Source organism: Poecilia latipinna, unplaced genomic scaffold, assembly GCF_001443285.1.
Source record: "Poecilia latipinna isolate Pla-1442-1.1 unplaced genomic scaffold, P_latipinna-1.0 Scaffold2395, whole genome shotgun sequence".
In the NCBI taxonomy this organism is placed as follows: domain Eukaryota; kingdom Metazoa; phylum Chordata; class Actinopteri; order Cyprinodontiformes; family Poeciliidae; genus Poecilia; species Poecilia latipinna.
In genome coordinates, this window is record NW_015115011.1 from 31,189 (window position 1) to 50,829 (window position 19,641).

The window sequence follows — 19,641 nt, forward strand, 5'->3', positions numbered from 1 at the left end:
GTCACGTGGTACGGAACTCTTCGTTTCTATTGGTCAGTTTGTATTTTGAGGCGATCAGGTCGTGTTCAAGCCGTTAAGCAAATGAAAAAAATAGTTCCACTGAATATTGCACAATTTTGCATGTTATCGGTCTTCTCTAGTGTAGTCTTACTTCCGAGCTGTAATTAGGTCACCTGAGGATGTAGTAAAATATATTATGTCCGGTTTTCAATGTACTGTTTAAAAATGTTATTATCTGCTCCGCGGATGGATCTATCAGTGGCGATTAGCTCAGCCGTGGAGGGTGATTTGAATACCTTGCTGCTGCAACAGTCGTTTTTCAAGAATATTTTTAAGTATTTTTCGACTGTATATAAATATACTTTTAAGACATTTTACACATGTTTTAAGTTGAATGCTCAAGGTAAGAGTTTGACTTGCTGTCAATGAGTTGTTTTCACTAGTTGTTGCTGCAGTTCGCCAACTTGTTGCACGTCAGGGTGTCAAAACTAGATAGCACTGGCTAATAGCTTTGCTATTGAAGTTTTTTCCGGCTGCAGACAAACACTTTGCTGCAACTCATACATTTTCAGTAGTACTATGTATTTTTGTTTGCCTCTAATGCATGTTACATATTTGTTATTCTAGAACCATGTTTTGTTAAAAATAAATGTTTCGCTGCTTTTCTAGAAGCTATTGAGCCCAATACGCGAATAAATACTGGAAATAAATAAATATGTCCATATACATTTTTACGTTTACCTGATCCTCGTGTGATGTGCCAACATTTTGTCAACACAGATGTCTACAGACCAGGCAGTCACTAAAGTCCCAGTGGGGGATCAGGAGAACATGCCTCCCGCACAGGAAAATGCTCCTTCTGTAATGAATGAAATCTCAACTCCATTAAACTTTTCTGAGCTCACACCACGTCAGTTTGGCATCTCTGTGGAGAGTTTTATCCCGTCCTCATCAAACTGCAAAGGTAAGAAGCCCGAACTGTTGTTGACTACGAGGGTAAGGATAGTACATGATCCACACATGATCCAAGCCATATTGTTTCTTATTATCATCGCAGAAATGAGAGTTTTAGCAGGATGTCCTTTACTTTTTTATTCCTGGCAGCATATAATTGGGTCTGAAACCTAACTGTAGCAACTCTGCTCCACATGAGCCGCCTTGGTTAAAAATGTGTCACTCAGATGTGAAGCAGCACATCACATCCAGCTCACAGCAGCAACACGCCATCTTCTACTACTACATTACACACACCTTACCTTAGAGATAAAAGCATTTTAACAGCAGAGCGTCATCAGTAGTTAGTGCAGGGCATTGCAGAAGTTTTCTCTATATTGTTACAGTAGAGGAAAAGCCTCAACACAAAACAACTTGTAATTGTGTAGTTGAATACAATGTATTTTTTTAAAAACAGAATAATCTGAAAAGTGTGGTGTGCATATTATGTTTCACTTAGTGATAAAGTTTTTAAAATAAATGGGTTTTTCAATAATATTCCAGTTTATTGAACTTCTATTAAAAAGCATTCACGTGCTACTTACCTAAAGAATTGTTAGTTATCACGAAATCTGCACACAGGTACTTAATTTACTCATATTTTCAAATTTACTGATTTTTATTGATTCTCCCATGGAACAAATAGTGGAGGAAATAGTTAAAATCATATTTCTGATAATGCTATCAGTTTATTTATTGTTTTTATGTAACATCATTAATTGAAATTAATCAAGACATCGATCGATCAATCAATCAACACTTTTCATGACAAATGCTAAACAATATGATAAAATTATGTGTCCTGCTTTTTGCAAAATGATCCAGGAGCCAACAGTGTCACCAGATCCATCTCTGTCAGAGTTTATTGAGCCTGCATGAGATAAAAAAATAACAATTGTGACTTGTACGAGGATGGGTCGTTAATATGAAAAGAGAATTTGTGTAGTTTTCCTTCTGACACCAGCTGAGTGTCAACGCTCTCTCTCTCCTCCTCCAGACAAATCCCGCCTCGCAGCGATTAAGTCCCGGCGGAGATCCGGCATCGGCGCCCGGGGCTCGCCGGAGATGAATTCCCTCATCCGCTTCAGGGCCCAGCAGAGGATGAAGACCCCACCTGCCTCACACACCCCAGAGGTGGGCGAGATGCTACTCGGTCTGACAACTGCCGCTATTTAAACGCCGCGTTTAGATAGCTGAACATTTGCGACCGATTTGTTCTTGTGTTAATCATTTGTTCAACTGCGTAGGGACATTAGATCCTGCACTCAGCAGCGTCCTTAGAGCAGGGTTACTTCATTCCCTGTTGCTGGATGAATCTCTTAGTCACATAGAAGATGAGAGCATAGCTGACGATTAGCTGTTTGAATTACTGAGGGAGGTTTTCCTCTTTTTAGTCCCAGAACATGAACAGAAGGTTGGTTTGTGTCTATAAATGTGCAGTTGGGTCAGTTCTGCACTGATCGCCGTGTTTTAGTGGCAGCATGTGAACATGATACTGTAGTTCCAACCGGCTTTCATCCCACAAACCTTTGAGTTTCTGTTTAAAATGCCACTAAGGAGCAGCCAATACATCTCCAGCTGCACTTAAGAAATGACAATAACATGTAAAAGTTCAATATTTTGAATTTGATGTCTGAAATACAAACTTGACTTTTATCTACAAAGAAGACTTTGGACCACCGGACAATAGTCCAGTTGTTTTTATCTTTAGTCCAGATAAACTCATCAGACACGTCTGGTTCAGTGGTTTCACACAAGTAAAGCGACATTGAGGCCTGTCACAATAACAGATTTTGTTGGACGATAAATCGTCCCAGAAGTTATTGCGATAACTTTGTTGTTTTGAGACCATTTTCAAGTAATGTAATGGAAATGACATATTAATGCAGGAACAAATGATCAAAGATCAATAAACTTTAAATTCTAATGAACATTTAACACCAGAACTGTAAGACATTTTAAATATCCAAAACTAAATAAATAAAACAACAGAAATAACAAATAAAATGAATTATGAAGTCACTGTAAACCTCGACATATTTCACACCATGTGAAATTAATCAATTTAATTATTTTTACTTTCTAAAATGAATATCCATATTTTTAGAGAAATACTTTCTGGAGAGACACAATATTTAATTTTAATACTGGTGCACTTTACTAAAAGGTATTTGATAAATTGGTTTTGATGTAAACTTAAATTAGAAACTTTAACACTTTTTGCTCCACCTCAAAACAAAAAAAGCTGAAGATAGCCAATCAGGGACAAGAGGTGGAGACCAGAAATCGTCAGCCAATGACATTTGCTCATCTGCTCTGATGTGCTGATGATTAATAAAAAGTTAGCATTTTAATCATTTATCTTCTCCACTGCGACTGTTTTGAAACGTGACTTTTCTATATGACAGAGAGGAGAAGTGAATTATGCTGAAAACGTGTTTAAAAAAGTTTCTGTTGGCACTCTGGAGCTTTTTTCGCTCTGAAAGCTATCTGTCCTCCAGTCTGCACGGGGTGAGTCACCAAAGCGAAGTGAGACATTTTTCTAATTGCATTTAACCCGCGGTGCCGCTGTCTGAGGAAATGAAAATATTCAAGTGGCTCTCTTTAAGCAAACCAGGGGTGGGTGGGTGGGTGTGTGTGTGTGTGTGTGTGCGTGTGCGCGCTCCCTCTCAGTAATACCACTTTGGTAATTTCAAAAGTTTATGAGCTGCCAAACTGTATCACTGAGTAGATGTGATTATTTATTTTTTATATTTATATATATATATTTTTTGCCATCTCACCCCCCCAGGCCGTCAAAATTAGCCCTGTCTTCCCTCGGGTCGCCTCCACGCTGAGGCAGAAGATGGCCTCCTTCCAGAGCCTGATGGACGTGGCGGAGAGCGACGGCTGCGATCCGACGCTGGACGGCGACGCCGCAGGACGCATCTCCAACAGAGATTATCCGTCTGGTGAGGCATCCCGTGTCACTGCAGGATTATAGTAGTTTTCATTTCTCCGTGGAGATCCACGCCAGGAAGATTTTTCTTTTTTTCTTTCCTCCATCTAATGTCTGGAGACACAGTTCAAAAGCTCCGGATTAACACGCTGCACTGCATAAGCCTCACTCTGACATTTACAGTCAGTCGTTTCTGCTGAGCTCGGTCAAGCTTTGTAAACAGGCCACTTTACAAGTGAGACTTATCTGCCTTTCCTCTAATTGAGGGGTTTTAAAGTCGTTTTGATAAAACAGTTTCATTTTGATTCGATTGTGACGTCCCCCAGGTTCCTTTTTATTTTGTGTTTATGTAATTTATCCCCTTTTTGAACATATATATATATATTGTTTATTTTCCAACTTGTCAGATGGGCTCAGCTGTAGTGAAGAGAAAGAGAACAACCCACCAGCCACAGGCAGCAAACCCAGGCGGCCGGCCCCCCTGGACGGCTGCAGCGTGGAGATTAGAGAGGAGAATATCTCTGGCCATCACTCTAGTTTGAAGGAACAGGAGGTACGCATTTTTTTCACATGCACACATAACTACTGTTTGTTTACATAAAAGCTACATTTTTAAATGAAAGCAATTGGTGACAAAAAAAACAAGCTGATTGGCTGATTCTTTGCCAGAGGTATTGTTCAGTTATTAAATAGAAAAGCCTGGTTTTACAAAAATAAAAGCTCTTTAATCAAAATAGATTATACACAAACAAATGTTAAAATCAGTGACAACTTTTCTGGGATATTTGAATTTAGGTATTTTTTGTGAGGGAAGGATTTGAATATTTTTTCCCCCAACAACAACCTGGAGTTTACACAGAAAGTTTTCTTTTAAGGTGACTGGTGATTAACTTCTTCTCCATAAAGGAATAAACTTTAGGAAAACAAATCAAGTTTGCTTTAAAAAAGAAAAATCAAGTAGCACAGTTGAGTCGTTTTCTAAAACAATGTTTTTCTCAAAATATAACTTGATAAATTGTTAATGTGATTTTCATCTAAAAGTCCCATTTACATTATTACTCCAAACTGTTTGAAGGGAAAAAAAGCTTTACTTTAAAGGTCACTTTTTAAATAGGTCACATCTCTACTGTTCTTACAGAATAAATTTACATTAATACAAAACTTATCTTTACTGTCTTGTTGTATTAACTTATAGTTTTAAACCTGTAAGATACATAAAATGTATAATAACCTACTTATGTCTATGCCATTTCAACTAAATTGAATTTTATCTAAACTTTGTTGTTTTATCAGGTCCATTTGAACTTTTCCAAGCCAACAACACAGGAATGTCTGTTGCTTTGTGTTGCTGTTATGCAGTTAGTCTTTTTATCAAGCTTTTCAAAATGTCTTGTTCCCATTTTTTATGGCAATGTACTCCGAGACTATATTGACTACGGTCTGAACGTAACAGATTGATTCATTAATGGAGTGCCTAGTCGGTTACTACAATGTCGGATCCAGCATGAAACATTTTGGACAGCTACCAACAATTCGATTTAAACATTCATTAACACATTTTATCACGTCTACTTTTACCAACATAAAACGCATTTCTTAAAAAACAAACTTTAAAAAAAAGCTGCTCATAATAACTGCATTCAGCTGTTATTCAATTTATTTATATTAAGTTTTGCTGTCATGTTGATTTGGGTGATTGTAAATGTCCATCAGTAATACCCATTTCCAAAACATTTAGTTTTCTACCTGTGTGTTTATTACATGTGTATGGATTCACTTTAGATTCTGTTTCTGTGTGAATTTCTCCTTTCACAGCTGCAGGTCAGTAGGTTTAAGTGTAATTGTGTGACTGAAAGTCCTGTACTTCAGTTAGCAACACAAAACATTTTAAAGCCACTTATCCTATGGAAGAAAGCACAAACTGTACTTTTGTTTTTTGTTGCCCAGCCTTTTTCACAGTCTTTAAGCAGAAACGATAACATCCATCTGGAACATTTACATCTTCATCTCCCAATAAGTAAAAAGCAGTGTTTGGATGGCATTGCCGTCACAGTGAGAGTCGACTGTCGTAGGTGAGGAAGCCTGACAGTAGCAGCATGTTACTTTGTCTGCCTCGTTCCAGTGCTTTAACTGTCTTATCTGCCTCGGCTCGTTGGTGCCACTCGACGGCAATTTCACCAACAATCCCGCAAGCGTTCCTTTACTTCTGCTCGGTTTAAAGATGTTATTTGTGCTTTTACTTTCATCTGGTGTGGAAAGTCAAAGGAGACGCCTGTTGCTGCTGTTTTTTTTTTTTTTTTTTCTTTCTCCAGTCTGGGATTATTGGTGTCTTTCATGCTCTGTTCTTTTTGTTATGTGCCAGTCAACCGTTGCGTAGCGTCATCTCTGCAGCTGCATAGACTTTTAACGCATAGACTCCTTTCACTCCGCACGGTGGGATGTGCATCAGGTTTAACTCAGGCTGTAATAATTCAGCCAAAGAGCAGAAAGGTAAATGTAAAATAAGTATTTATAGGCCTGATCCCACAGGGTTACTAAGCACACCTATGCATCAGCAAGGAGCAAAACGCTTATTAAAATCTGATTTAGCTACAGCTATGCAGCAGGTGTGACTACAGAGACCTTTACTCCGCTGCTCTACTTCAGAGCCTTGCTTTAATAGAATAAGATCAAGTGATGTCTTTCTATAAAGCGCTCAGCTGTGAAGTCATACAGGGAACCAGAAAGAGTACTCCATATTTAGAAATATTGCCATGTCAGCTCTGTGACTCTAAGTGGTTTCCACCCCTCCCCCCTCTCCTGCCTTCCTGTTCCTGCTTTAATCTGAGATGAAAAGGTCTAAGTGCTCTCATCATTTCTATGGCCACTTTGCAGCTGGATGTCTTCTGTTCAGAGCTCAGTGAGTCCCAGTCACTGAGCTCTTCGTCAGCATTCAGGTTTCCAGACTTGATGTCAATCATATGTGGTGGTGGAGTTGCTGTGACAGTCACAGTCAGGCTCACGTCTCCAACTTGAACACCGAAGAACGTTGATTTCTACCTGCCCACCTTACGTACAAATTAAAACCTGAAACTCTGATGATTGGCTGATGAAACTTTGGTGTTTGTCTATCAGCTCATCAGGTTTGTCTGAATCTGTTCTGTTTTTGATCAATCTTTTGGTTTATTAGTTTGCACTGTAGTCTGAAGTCTCAAATAGTCAGTCATAAATATTCATGTTCATGACAGGTGTTATGTCATGTTTGACAGTGTCATGTCAGTCTTATTCAACCCCCTTCAAATAAAGTGTTAACGTCAGTTTTGAGTTATATTATTGTCGATGAAAGAGTTGATCTTAAGGGATTTCATTGGATTTATCATCTCTTGAAGCTTTTTTTCTTTGTTTTATTCTGACTTACTATTGATTACAAATCCATTTATTTATATAGTGTGAAGACAAGGGGAAAAACACCTCAAAGCCATGTTAATTAAACCTGCTTTTTTCTCTTCTTTCTCTTTTTTTCCTTCTCTTTCTTTTCCTTTCTTCCTTTGTTCCCTGAGCAACCAAAGTCTCGTACTAAGAAAAGAACCTCGAGGAAAATAAGTTACTCTATGCAACATAACACACCACAGAGGTTCTAAAGAATTAATGTTGTCGATAAATGGTTGCCATTTATGAAAAATCTATTACAGTTGCCGTTTAGCATAATAATTAATTTTCGCAATTTTAAAGAGTAATTTAACATCCTTAAGGCACAGAGATAGATGGTGGTTTATGTGGTTTCCATAGCAACAGAAGCAATAACAGATGGAAAAGGAGAGTTGCTGAGAGGTTGTTTGTTATTGAGAATATGAGCCTCCAAAGATGGCAACAACAGGATCCATAACAATCTGTGTTCTTAAAACTTTTGACATTGTGAAAAGAAAGGAATTAAAGATCCAACCCAAATTTTCTGAAATTATTCTCAACGTAGAACATGTGACTTGGATTACAGGATGAACCATGACAACTGTCTGTTAAACCACAAAGTACTTTTAAGTTTTGTTTTGAGAAGTGGTTCATTCATCATACAGTCCAATTCCACGTCTCCTTTGCCCAAGAAAAGGGGGAAAAAACAGCAGAAGAGAGATTAAATAAAAGTGTCTAATCTGAAAATAAGATAAATAAATGGGAAGTGGGCAGATTAAAATCAGTACGGACAGAAATATTTACAGTGATGACATCCTGATAGAAATCACTTCAAGCCCTTTATCGCCACACTAAAAAGAAAAGGAGCCATGAGTAAAGGATGGTGGAAATGGTTTGTTGGTTTTTGAGCTATCTCTGCATCTCTTGTCTCAGTTTTTGAGATCAAGATAAACTTTTCTTCTTTTTAAAGAAATCCCTAGCTGCGTTTCCATTACAAATGTTTGCAAAACTTTGATATTCTGCTATCGTAAAAAAAACTAACAAAAACACAACTTTCCTAGTAAATAGGAATTAAATTCAGTTTGTTCATGCAATAAGTTTTTAAAAGAAACATGCTGTGCCGTCATCCTCCTACCACTTCCTCGTGTCGTCTTTGTGGTTTCTGCCAGTAGTAAAATCTAATTGTTGATCATATGACTTATGATCCGAAAAGTGTTTCCATTGCAGTTTGCAACATACACAAACTTGAATACTGCTGGAAAAAAACCCACCTCATCCTACCACACAAGCTTTATATTGAAAAACATTAGTTTTTTTCAAAATCTGTTTTCATAATTTGAATTTCCGCAATTATCTGGTCAATGGAAACGCACGTACTGGTGTTGCTGTTCAGAAAGTTTGGACTCCTGCTATATAAGCAAATGTTTATCTTATTGCACATCGGGGTGTGAAAGCATTTGGCAGCCAGAGCGGGAAACCAATGTTCCAACTGTGTCTGGAGTGGATGATCTGCAAAAGGAAAGGGATGATTGAAACGTGACTCCCTTTAGTGTCGACACCATATTGCAGAGACGTTTATTTGCCAGCAGCCATATTTAAGAGATGCTCTTTTAAGAAATGAGTCTGCTGTGACAGAAACATGAATGCTTTTGCTTATAGGTTTTTGTTGCATCAGCCAAATGTTTTCGCTTAGTGAGGAGCGACGCCTTTACTGCTTTATGGTCAGAGGAAACTCTTACATGCTGACAATTTACCTTTGGAGCGCACTGAAAATAAAACTTCAAATATATCGTATTTAGTTCACTGCACCAAGCAAAACTTGGATTTGTTAGGCAATTTCTCCACTCATCTTTCATTCAGATGGTGGTGTGTAAGAGCCAGCAGACAATGTAGCTATGAATCAGTTTGAAGTTTGTACCTCTGAATGCCTCACTATCTGTCAAAAGGACTTTTTTTTAAATGAAAAAACATAAAAATGCTTACAATTTTAAATAGTAGAAATTCAAAAGATCTGTCATCTTTCCTTTGTAAAGTGTTTAAAAAAATGATTTCACAGGAAAATACAAAGAGATGAGTAATAAAGTTAGCATTTTTGCACAATACTTTACAGACAGATTCTGGTTTTACCTTTTTTGTCACATTTAAATGCCTTAGAATATCATCAAACAGGTGTTATATCAAAAGATAACCTCAGTAAATACAAAACAATGTTTGTCAATGATTTAGCAAGGGTAAACATCTGTTCAAACCAGCCTGGGATTGTGTCAAATACCCACAGACATATGCAATGAAACATCAACTTTTAGAATGTTTTTTTCCCCTCTCTTTTATTCACTATTTTATAATTATTACATTTAGCATAATTGCTGCCTTTCTTGTCAGAAACTTGCTCATTTCGTTCTTGCTATGCTAGCTAGCTGGGTTCACCAAAGGAGCTGAATAAATTTGACTGGCAGCCAATCAGAGAGATGAGCACGGCAAATGGCATTCTAATAGATTATTTTTAGCTTATTTTATAATTATGTTTAATTTTTTTTTCTCCCTTTACTGCTTGTCTCCCCTCCTCCCTCACAACCCATTTTTCTGTTAACTATCAAAATGGAGGCCTGAAAACAAATTTGATTTTCAAAATATATTTTTTTCGCATTTAATTTTTTTTTTTTTTTTTTTACTAGGATAAACTGGAATGTATATTATTGAACTGAAATGATTTTTCTCATTAAGTCCCTGGAGACGACATTCGCTGTGAACTGGCGCTGTAGAAATAAACCGAATTGAATTGAATTCACTTTTTTCCCCTCGTCTTGCCTCTGGTGTTCTGAGGCGCCCCCTGGTGGCCCTAAATAAAACCATTTTATCCTGAAACAGATGGAGCAGCAGCATGCTGTCCTTTCAGCTGCAGCCCAGATTCACTGAGTATCCCACACTTTCCTTGCTAACAGGATGCTTCCTGTAAACACCAAAGCCCAGGCCGCCCTCCCTCTGACGACCCCTCAACCGTTTCAGACTTCCATCCCATCCACATCCCCTCTCTTCCTACTCTGCTGGAGATGAAACCCCCAGGTAAACACACACACACACACACTGAGGGAAGCTGGCCTTTGATCTTGTTTTAGTCTAGCCTTTGAGATTTAATCCTCAGTGCAGCTCTTTTTATTTTTTTACTCTAGTCTTGTCTGTAGGGCTCCATTGTTATGCACCAAGCAGAAACAGTTATCAGTAAATGATGGATCCAGCTGTGCACAAGTGTTTATGCTGAAATAAAAATGGTAGCAATGTTTGTAAATTTAAGCTTTTGCTGCTTTGCTACAGCAAACGCGGACGAGACGCCTGCAGTGAAGAAGAAGAAGCAGGTGCGCTTCGGGGGTCCTTTATCTCCCGAGTTCTTCGATAAGAACTTGCCCCCCAGCACTCCGTTAAAGAAGGGGGGCACCCCAGCACGAGCAGCCACTCCCGGCGGGGGCCTGCAGCCGCGCTCGGTGCTGAAGACGCCGCAGAGGAGCGACTCAGAAGACCAGCTGGATCTTCTCAGCCTCGCCGGGTTCGGTGCTTCTCCCACGTTCTCAATGCCTCCCAAACGCAGAGTGGCGCAGGAGAGGGAGGACGACGAGGACAGAAAGGTGTGTGCTGTGCTAAACCTGTCACTACGAGCAATAAATCAGTTAATCGCACAATAAATTAAAATCATTCATTTTCACTTGGACAACAGTCGCTACAGAAACGCTCGAGTTTAATGTCGTAGAAAAGCAGGTGAACCTTTGACACACAGTACAACCCAAGGTTATTATTGTTAACTAAAACTAACGAAAACTGAAACTGAGAAAGTATTTTTGTAACCGAAATAAATGAAAACGGTAATTAATGTGGTAAAACCTAACTAAAACATGCTGAAATCATGGATATAATATCCTTTTTGTGTTTATGAATCTATTGGTATTTTGAACTGATGTGAAGTTGATTTTCTTTTTCATAAGCAGTTTACATCAGCTATCAGCAAATTATGATTGATTTTGGTAGTTTTGTTTGTTTAGTCTCAAAACAACAATATTATCATTGATTGCAATAATTTCTGGGACAATTTATCGTCCAATAAAACTTACCGTGACAGACCAAGATACTGTTTGTTTGATGCTTTAATGGTGACCACACTAACAGCTGAATTCTTAAAATCGCTGTGTGAAGTTTGTTGTATTATAAGGCTAAACAAACTTTTTGTTTTTCTCTTAGATTGTTTTCCCGTCTGTGGAGGAGACGGACTCGGCTGTGTCGAGTGAAGCAGGTTGAGCAGAACTCTTCTGATGTTCATGTTGTTTTCATCCTGTGGTCTGTGATAACCATGTGTTGTTGTTGTTTTTCTTTTCTTTGCATTTCTAGATTGTCCTTTTAATACTCAGCCGTTAAATTTAAACATGGCTTTCCACGAGGAGTCGCTCTCTGAGCACCTTAGAGGTAAAACTGCTTCTCTTACTTTCCACATTTTCATCTCAGCCACAATAATTAAATGGGAGGATTTGACACTGTTGTTTAGGTTGTTTCTCTTCAGTAGTGGCTGCATTGAAACAAACAGATCATATGTTTTTATTAGGTTATTATTCCAGTTTGAAGTGTGACTAGCAGACATTTCCTTTTTCCCCTTGACATAATCCTATTTGATGCTTTCTCTTTGCTGCATTGCCTCAGAGCTCCTGCCTGCTGTTGTTTACTTCTCATTTAAAGTGCATAGCATACAGAGCATTTTGATGCCTTTTAAGCTTCAGCTTATTTTTATTTGTCAGAATTGTCTTTAAGAGGCTTGTGTTCATTTATTTATGCATTTATTTTCAGCGTTGACAGAAGTTGGTGCAAATAGTTGGTGGAACGTTTTGATGTCTTCATATCTGAAATATTAAAGTATTTTCCTTGCATGGCTGTCGTCCTGCTGCATTCCTACGTCTGCTGTTCTTATTAATCGCCGCCATCTTTCCCACGTATTAAAGGTATTAGCAGTGAGCTGTGCGATGTTTGTGGGCATACTGTTATCGTAACCGTCCATGAAATTAGAATCATTATCAAGCGTACCTGAAGGCCAGTTATTTGAAGCTTATTTCAGCTGATTTGCTGCTGCTTCTTTTTTTTTCGCCCATTTGCCTCAGAATCCGACCCAGAACCGAACCAAACCTCTCAGACGGATCAGTCAATGGCCGAGGAGAAACAACTTGACGGCGGCGCTGAAAGTCCGACTCCGATCCAGTCCACAAACAGAAGAAGAGCAAAGGTGTGACCCCATCCCGACTAAATGTCCAGACCAAGTGTTTGTGAAAGAGCAGCCTGGGTGAAGTCATTGTGTTTGTCTGTTTGAGCTGTGAATGTTTAATTCAGTTAGGGATACCAAAAAAAAGTCCAAATTTGTTCCACATCTTATAAATGGCTCTACTTTAACACGGCTCCTTTCAACGGGCGTGTTCGGGGTGTCTGCTGAAGATGCCCGGATTTAAGGAGGTCTTAAATCCATTTATTGACAACTAAGGGAAGTTGGCCTTAAATACGTTAATCACAGGTCTTAAATTTTGGCGTTGCAGAATTATTTAATTTTGTATACAGCTACTTTTTTCATTGTGGGACTTTTCTGTCAGGCGAAAGTGTAAGTGCAGACATCTTAATTGTGCTCTGTGACTTGAGGCAGTTGAGGTTACTGGTAACTAGCTGCTAATATACGTTTGGTAGCTACCATTTTTGTGCGACATATTTATAGTTTTTTTTCTTTTCTAGCTTAAATTTAATTAAAAGTGGAATCAAAAAGTCTTAAATTTGACTTGCTGAAGCTGCAGATTCCCTGATGTTGACATGTTCGGTGAAAACTGGAATAGAAAAGAAATGTCCTTTTTTGTCCCACAATGGAGAAATTTCTGTGCAGCAACAGCAACGTGACAGGCACAGCAAATAGATGCATACAAAGATAGAACATAAAGAACAAAACTACTGTACAGTAATGGCAAAATTTCAACTTAAATACTGTGTAGTTATAAAAAAAAATTACGTTCTCAATTAGTCACAAGAATCTGCCAATTTTCCCTCCATCATCCCTGATCGGGGATCTGCAGCTGAGAAAATACTGGAGAAATCAGTTTTCTATTAAATGCACCAACACATGAAACTTTACTTCCATTTAAATTTTTTATTTGGACAAAGTTCATCCTGTTGCAATAGATTTTTTTTTTTTGGTTTTTCTAATACAAAGCAGCAAAGCTTTTAATTGGTCTGTAAACGTGTGAACTCGCTCTCCACAGAACAAGGAGTCGTCTGAAGGGAAGCCTGGAGCGCAGCCCAGCAAGCGAAAGAGAAAGGTCTGCTTCCACCGCTCACGGTTTCTCCCTGATTCTTACTTGTAGAACTCTTCAGTTGCCAAATAAGATCAACTTTTTAATAATTCAGGGGTCGTAGCCCGCTCCCATCTAATCTACTGCTTAATTCCTTCTGGATATGAACCTAATCGCGCTGTAAAACTTCCACTCGGTGTGTGGAAGAGTGTGGCAGAGACACAGTACATCTGATGTATCCTCAGGCCAACTGTCTGTTCCTCCAGCAGCCAGAGGTCGAAGAACCCCTGAAGAGGTCGACGCGATCTGCTGCCAAGTTGGCCTGCAGGAAGATGAAGGTGGGTCTGCTTGTTACGTTCCTCTTCTCTGAGGATTCTGCACACATCACCCCGGAGGCCAGACGTGGACTTGATGTGTGCGCGATCTCACTCCGACTTACTTTGCTCGAGTTTAGGAGAGAGATGCATCTCTCCTAAATGTGTATTTATCTCTATGTAGCCAAGTATAGATTAGCGTAGATCTGTAATGTAGAGTGATGGTGCCCAACTCTTGATATGAGGGACAAAAATGTCAAAACTATACTTGGGGGCGCCACAACATTTTTAGTATTTTTCTTTTTTACTATAGAAGCGTAGCAAGGAATGCGTAAATCATTGAAGAGTTCAAAACAAAGGAGGATCTTGCAGGTTTGCTAGATCTAAAAATACAGAAACATTTGTTTTTTTGCCCATATTAAAACATCTTTTAATATGTCACTAAAACAAGTGACTTTACATGACGGCCAAACTTACTGGAGGTTACTGTACCAAAAACACTGGTTAAGTTTTGCAGGTTATTACATTAAACACCAGTTGTTCTCGAGCTCTGTTGCATATTTAGACACATTTAAATCCAGAAATTTCACGCATTATTAATTTAGTGCAGTGCACCACAGCAAAGGGAAAAATAACACAGAAAAATTGTTGAAGAATAACTCAAAATCACTTGTATTCCTCCTCTCTTTTCTCACTCCCCGTGTCCGCTATGCTGCACACAGACCCGTTACCATAGCAGCTGACAACAGCTCCACTGGTATATGTTTTTTGTTGTATTAAACACCAAAAAACATGCAAGCATTTCCCAAACAAAGAACAGAATCTGCAGTCTGTTACAGTATGATCGCCTGAACACAACTGTGGTTGATTAGCTAATTTAAACACGTGCTCTACTGATGATCTGTCTGAATGTTTGTGTGGTTAACCTTTTTTTTTTTTTTTTTTTACTAAACCAAAACATACCAAATTCTGCATCACATATGTTAAAGTTGTCAAAGTCAAGCTAGCATAGCTACTTCCCTCTCCCTCGCCCTTGTTTTTTTTTTTTTTTTTTTATTGGCTTTTTCCTTGACCTTGTTATCTAGTTGTTGCAGGGTTGATAATTAGAAGGGAAGCACTGCGTCCCTTTTTCTTTTATATATCACCTGTATGTTTAAGCTCTAACGTCTTGTGTTGACAATTTGACAGTAAAACCAATGGTGATCATCGTCAACAAGTAGTTTTTGTCCTCCAGCAGGGAGCTGTGTGGTGGGATGTTGCGAGAGTGATTCCACGCTGCTACGTGTCTATACATTTTCAACTTAAATTAAATCCTCTCAGTGCAGGAATCTGAACGTTTTGTTGATTGAATACCTCAGCTAATCTTAAGGAACTTCCTGCATTTTCTTCTATCTGTTCTATTTTCCAACAAATTGACCGTCTCAGTCAAACAAGTAAAGAAAACATGGCGACCTTAACCCTCATAAAATAAACTTATGCAACTTTTTTTCTTTGCGTAACATTCGTCACAGCATGCAAATGCTTGAATTTCAGTTGGGTGTTTCCAAGGTTTGTAAAGTGCTTGAACTCTGTAAAAAGTCCAAAATTCAAAGCCTAAATTTGGAAAGTGTTATTTACAGTTGAGACCATATATTTTTACACACCTAACGAAAAGAGACACTTTTTTTTCTCTCGCTGTCTGAAGTTGAATCCGATTAATACTAACATTTTATGAGACATGAAATTGTTATATTTTAGTTTACCTAGTCCCTGCTGTAAAATGTTGAATACTGTCACAAGACATTATTCACAACAGTGATAAATAATAGCATATAATAGGGAATTCAAACTTTCTTTTTTTTTTTTTTTTTTTTTTAGTTAATTTGTATGGTTTTTAATCTCCAAAGTGTGATGCTGGAAAAGTTTGAAAACCTACCTGGCTGAATGTTACCGTGGAAACAGTCTACGAACTGTATTGACAAAAAGAATCCAGTCCCAATCCTCTCTCTGTTGATCCATTATCTGCTTTTTTCTACTGGTTTTGAAATGGTGTGTAGTGTCAGGGCAGCTGTGGGTTTCATGACAGAAACATGGTTGTGCATATAATTAGTCGTTTTGTGATGAGTTTTTTTTTTACCCAGAGTCTGACTGCATTTCAAAGTATAAAATATACATCTAATCAACTGTAGGACAGAACTTTAGGAAGAATATAAATTGCTACATTTAATACTTCATGTAGTGATATAGAAGTAAGTGAGAAGTCAGTGAATACTTCCAAGTTAAAGTTTTGATTTCGAATCTTGGCCTAAATTGCTTAAATGAATGGATGATATTCAATAAAATATCTGTTCATTCAGCTTGTGCTGTTGGAAAATGCTTAAAAAACTTAAGTCCTTTACACAGAGTTGGATTCTGATATCCACTGTCCTCCTAAAATCAACATAAACATGTTAAATAAGTTTGTTCTTGTTCAAGTTGATTTGAATGATCTCTTTGGCTCTATTAGTAATACATGTTGAATTGATCTAGCTCTTTCATGCACGAGGGAAAATTTGTCGTATTGACAAATTACTTATTCTACAACAATTATTCAGTACAGCTAAGGAACAAAAAACCAAGATGCAGACACATTACATCTAGAATGACCCAATTCTGCCATTACAAGTACCTCAGATATTTATTATTTCTGGCTGAATCTGTAGAATTTATTTATTTTGTTAACTTACATTAGTTTGTCAGTAGGTGGCAGTGTAGAGAGTCTGATACTGGAGTCCACTAAAGAGACTAATATGCAAGTACACCATCAATACCAACACATGACCAAGAAAACAGTTTGAAAAAGAGCTTAGAGGTGTAAATTTCACAACACAAGTTTATATCGACCAGACTGCTGAATTAACTTTTTTTTTTTTCCTTCCTAACATTGTTGTACAGGTGGCCTCCTCAGCCGCCCACCGCTGGAATAAGGATGTAGATTACTCTCTGTACGGCTCACGAGAGTACGCCTCCAAGAACCCCACCCTGAGCCCCATCACAGAGAGGCTGTCCTTCATCCGGCGGACTTCAGCTGGACAGCAGACACTTGAAAGCCCCACAGGTAAAATCTGCTGCATACATCTTTAGCTGCAGTTACTGATTGTGTTTGTGTATTTTTGGTTCAGGAGAGTCCGAGAAGTCTTTGTGGTTCTTTGCAGAAAAGGTTAGAAGTGAAAAAAAGTGCTAAGATTTTCCCTCTTTTGTTCCTCTAAACAGCCACACATCAAGGATATTTCATCAGCCTTCAAATGCCAAATGTTATTCTACATAGAGAGGATTGCTCAGAGGGAAACTTTTCCATTAAATCTGTCAGCCTTCCTAGCTGTAGTCCAGAGAGGAACAACAGGCAGCCAAGGATTACAGCCAAGAGAGGACGAAAGAAGAGAAAGGTCAGTGTTGCTGACTGCGAGGTTCTTCGGGAGGAAATCACTGAGCAGCAATTAGAAGGTGACGTTTCACAGGGAACTCTGTCGACACTCACCAAGAGTGAGCAGCGTGAAGCCGACCCTGAGGAGCCCTCTGCTGATATTCTCTGCACCGACTCAAGCAAATCGGAATATGACACAAGTACGTTGACGCCAACTTCCAGCTACGCTCCTATAGGTGAAGACTCCAGCAAAACAGAACCAACAAAGAAACAAACTAAACAAGGCAGAAGGAGCTCAGCCCTGCTGGAACCACATCAGGCAGGGGAGCACCAACCCAACTGCGAGGGCAATGGGAATCAGGAGGAGGAAGGGGGACCCATTGTGGACCTCGCCCCTTGGCAGGCTGATTTTAATTTTGAGGACGTGTTCAAACCTGTCGCCACCAGACGGCAGCGCTCGGTACGCCGCAGTCTGAGGAACCAGGTGAACTCCGAACATGTCACCACCGGACTCGCCTGGGTGCCTCACACTTCCCCCGAGTCAATTAAAGAGACTCGCAGAAGGACCCGCCACAGACGGCTCAGTGCGACGCTGCCCGTCCAACCGCCTCTCCCCGAGGAGGCACAGGACTCCGCATCGAGCCAACTGACACCAGGGAAGTTATAATTTCTGCGACTCCGAGCCGTTTGTCTTGAATCAAGTCGATTTGTCTAAGGAGACTGATTGTTGTACATTAGTTGGAAAGCATCGACAGTTTTGTTCCTTGTGAATTATTTGATCTGAGTTCAGTTTCCCTCGAGTAACGAAGTCGGTCAATACACTAAGAGCCCAATGATCTCTGCTGACCGCCTCCTGATCAATATCACCCACTCAGCTGGTAATCACAGTGCATCTTCAGCCCCCGTCTGTCCCACTCTGAAGTCACTGGATCAAGCATCTTCTAGTCAATACCGACTATGTGGACAGATAAAGATGGCTTTACTGCTAATATTTGGGAAATGTGATTTTATTCCTTTTAAACTGTATATAGTGCTCAAATGTGAAACTGCTGTTTTTTTTTAAATCGTCTTTTGTTCTTGAACCAGAAAGTGTCCATATGTAAAACAGTGTCCAGCTGCTTCTCTCTCCATCTGTGTTCACATCCAGTTCCAGTAAAGTAGTTTTTCCTCTCACTTACAGGCTCAGACCTCTTCCTCTTTAGCCGAACAAACTGCTGCGTAAATGACTGTTCAGATTTTCCTTTTCAAAACTGGCCAAATGACTGGAGACATATTGACCCGTAACCTCACCGACCGTCCGCCAGTTATAGATTCAAATCAGCTCCTCGCCGCTTTCCCGATCCATCTATCTCAGAAGAACAGGGGGAGCAGTAACAAATTGAGTTTCAAATTCAGTTCACATCAGGAAATTGGCTTCCCCCCCATCCTCCCGAATGATGCATGACTGTAATCTATCAATCATTGGGTAATTGACTACCTCCCTTTACATCAAGTCAGTCACTTGGCTGAAGGACGCTGGAGGTTTCTGGCTCCGCGGAGTAAGTGTGCGTGTGCGCGCGCGTGCCAAGGTCCCTTCTGTTCCCCCATTGGAAGACGGATGGACACAATCATGAGCTGCAATGTATGGTGTGTGGATGCAGTGTAGCAACACTGCCATCTTGTGGATATTTTGATGAGTTGCACCCCAACTTAAACTATAAAATTCGCGAAAGACGTCTCAGGTGCTGAATTTATATCAAATTGAGGCGGAATAACTTCTTCACTTCTATTATATAAAAAGCTTTAACATTTGTTAGACTCGTGTTTGAATCTCTCTCTCCATTTGTTTCTTGGCCTTTATCTTACAGTAATCCGACAAGAAAAGGGGAAAGACATGCGGCAAAAGGAACCGACAACGGGAGGCGAACTTCGTGGCCGCTTCGAGGTCGATAGTCTCTGTAGACCCGAGTTTCAGTCATTTTTAACTTTTAAATTTAACGAAGCTTTTCTAGTGTTTTGAGTCTACAGCTGAACTGCTGCACGTCTCATACAAGTGGGTGTATGTTGTCCATCTGCGAGCCCAGGAGAGGGAGTGCGCGGATGCGCGCGCGCGTGTGTGTGTAAGCAGTGTGAAGCCCCCTCTCCCTGGCAGACGGGCATAGTGAAGACGGCTTAACACCAGAACAATGGGGTCCTTTGACCAAAAACGACGCCCCCAAGACATGTGGCCTCCTGTCACCTTGGCAACCCCCCATGGGATGGAGAGTGGGGTGACAGCTGGAGGGGAGGACTTACAAAAAAAATGGAGTCTATTTCTTCCCACTGAATCTCTCCCGCTCTGTTTTTCTCTAC

At 39.6% G+C, this 19,641-nt stretch overlaps 1 protein-coding gene across 4 annotated transcripts; it reads left to right on the forward strand.

Moving 5' to 3' along the window:
• The first annotated feature begins 111 nt into the window (after positions 1-111).
• cdca2 (cell division cycle associated 2) lies at positions 112-18,483 on the forward strand. 4 transcript variants are annotated; one of them, XM_015019258.1, is made up of 15 exons: positions 112-403; positions 781-964; positions 1,991-2,127; positions 3,785-3,944; positions 4,339-4,484; positions 10,261-10,381; positions 10,631-10,938; positions 11,546-11,597; positions 11,693-11,767; positions 12,451-12,572; positions 13,585-13,641; positions 13,860-13,952; positions 16,842-17,004; positions 17,160-17,332; positions 17,405-18,483. In XM_015019258.1, exons 1-15 carry the CDS (start codon positions 395-397, stop codon positions 17,975-17,977), a joined length of 2,373 nt encoding a protein of 790 aa, XP_014874744.1. In that variant the 5' UTR covers positions 112-394; the 3' UTR covers positions 17,978-18,483. The 4 variants fall into 4 exon arrangements, with proteins under 4 accessions (XP_014874744.1, XP_014874741.1, XP_014874743.1 ...); XM_015019255.1 differs by having other exon boundaries at positions 114-403; positions 17,160-18,483; XM_015019257.1 differs by having other exon boundaries at positions 114-403; positions 13,884-13,952; positions 17,160-18,483.
• Positions 18,484-19,641: the final 1,158 nt, after the last annotated feature.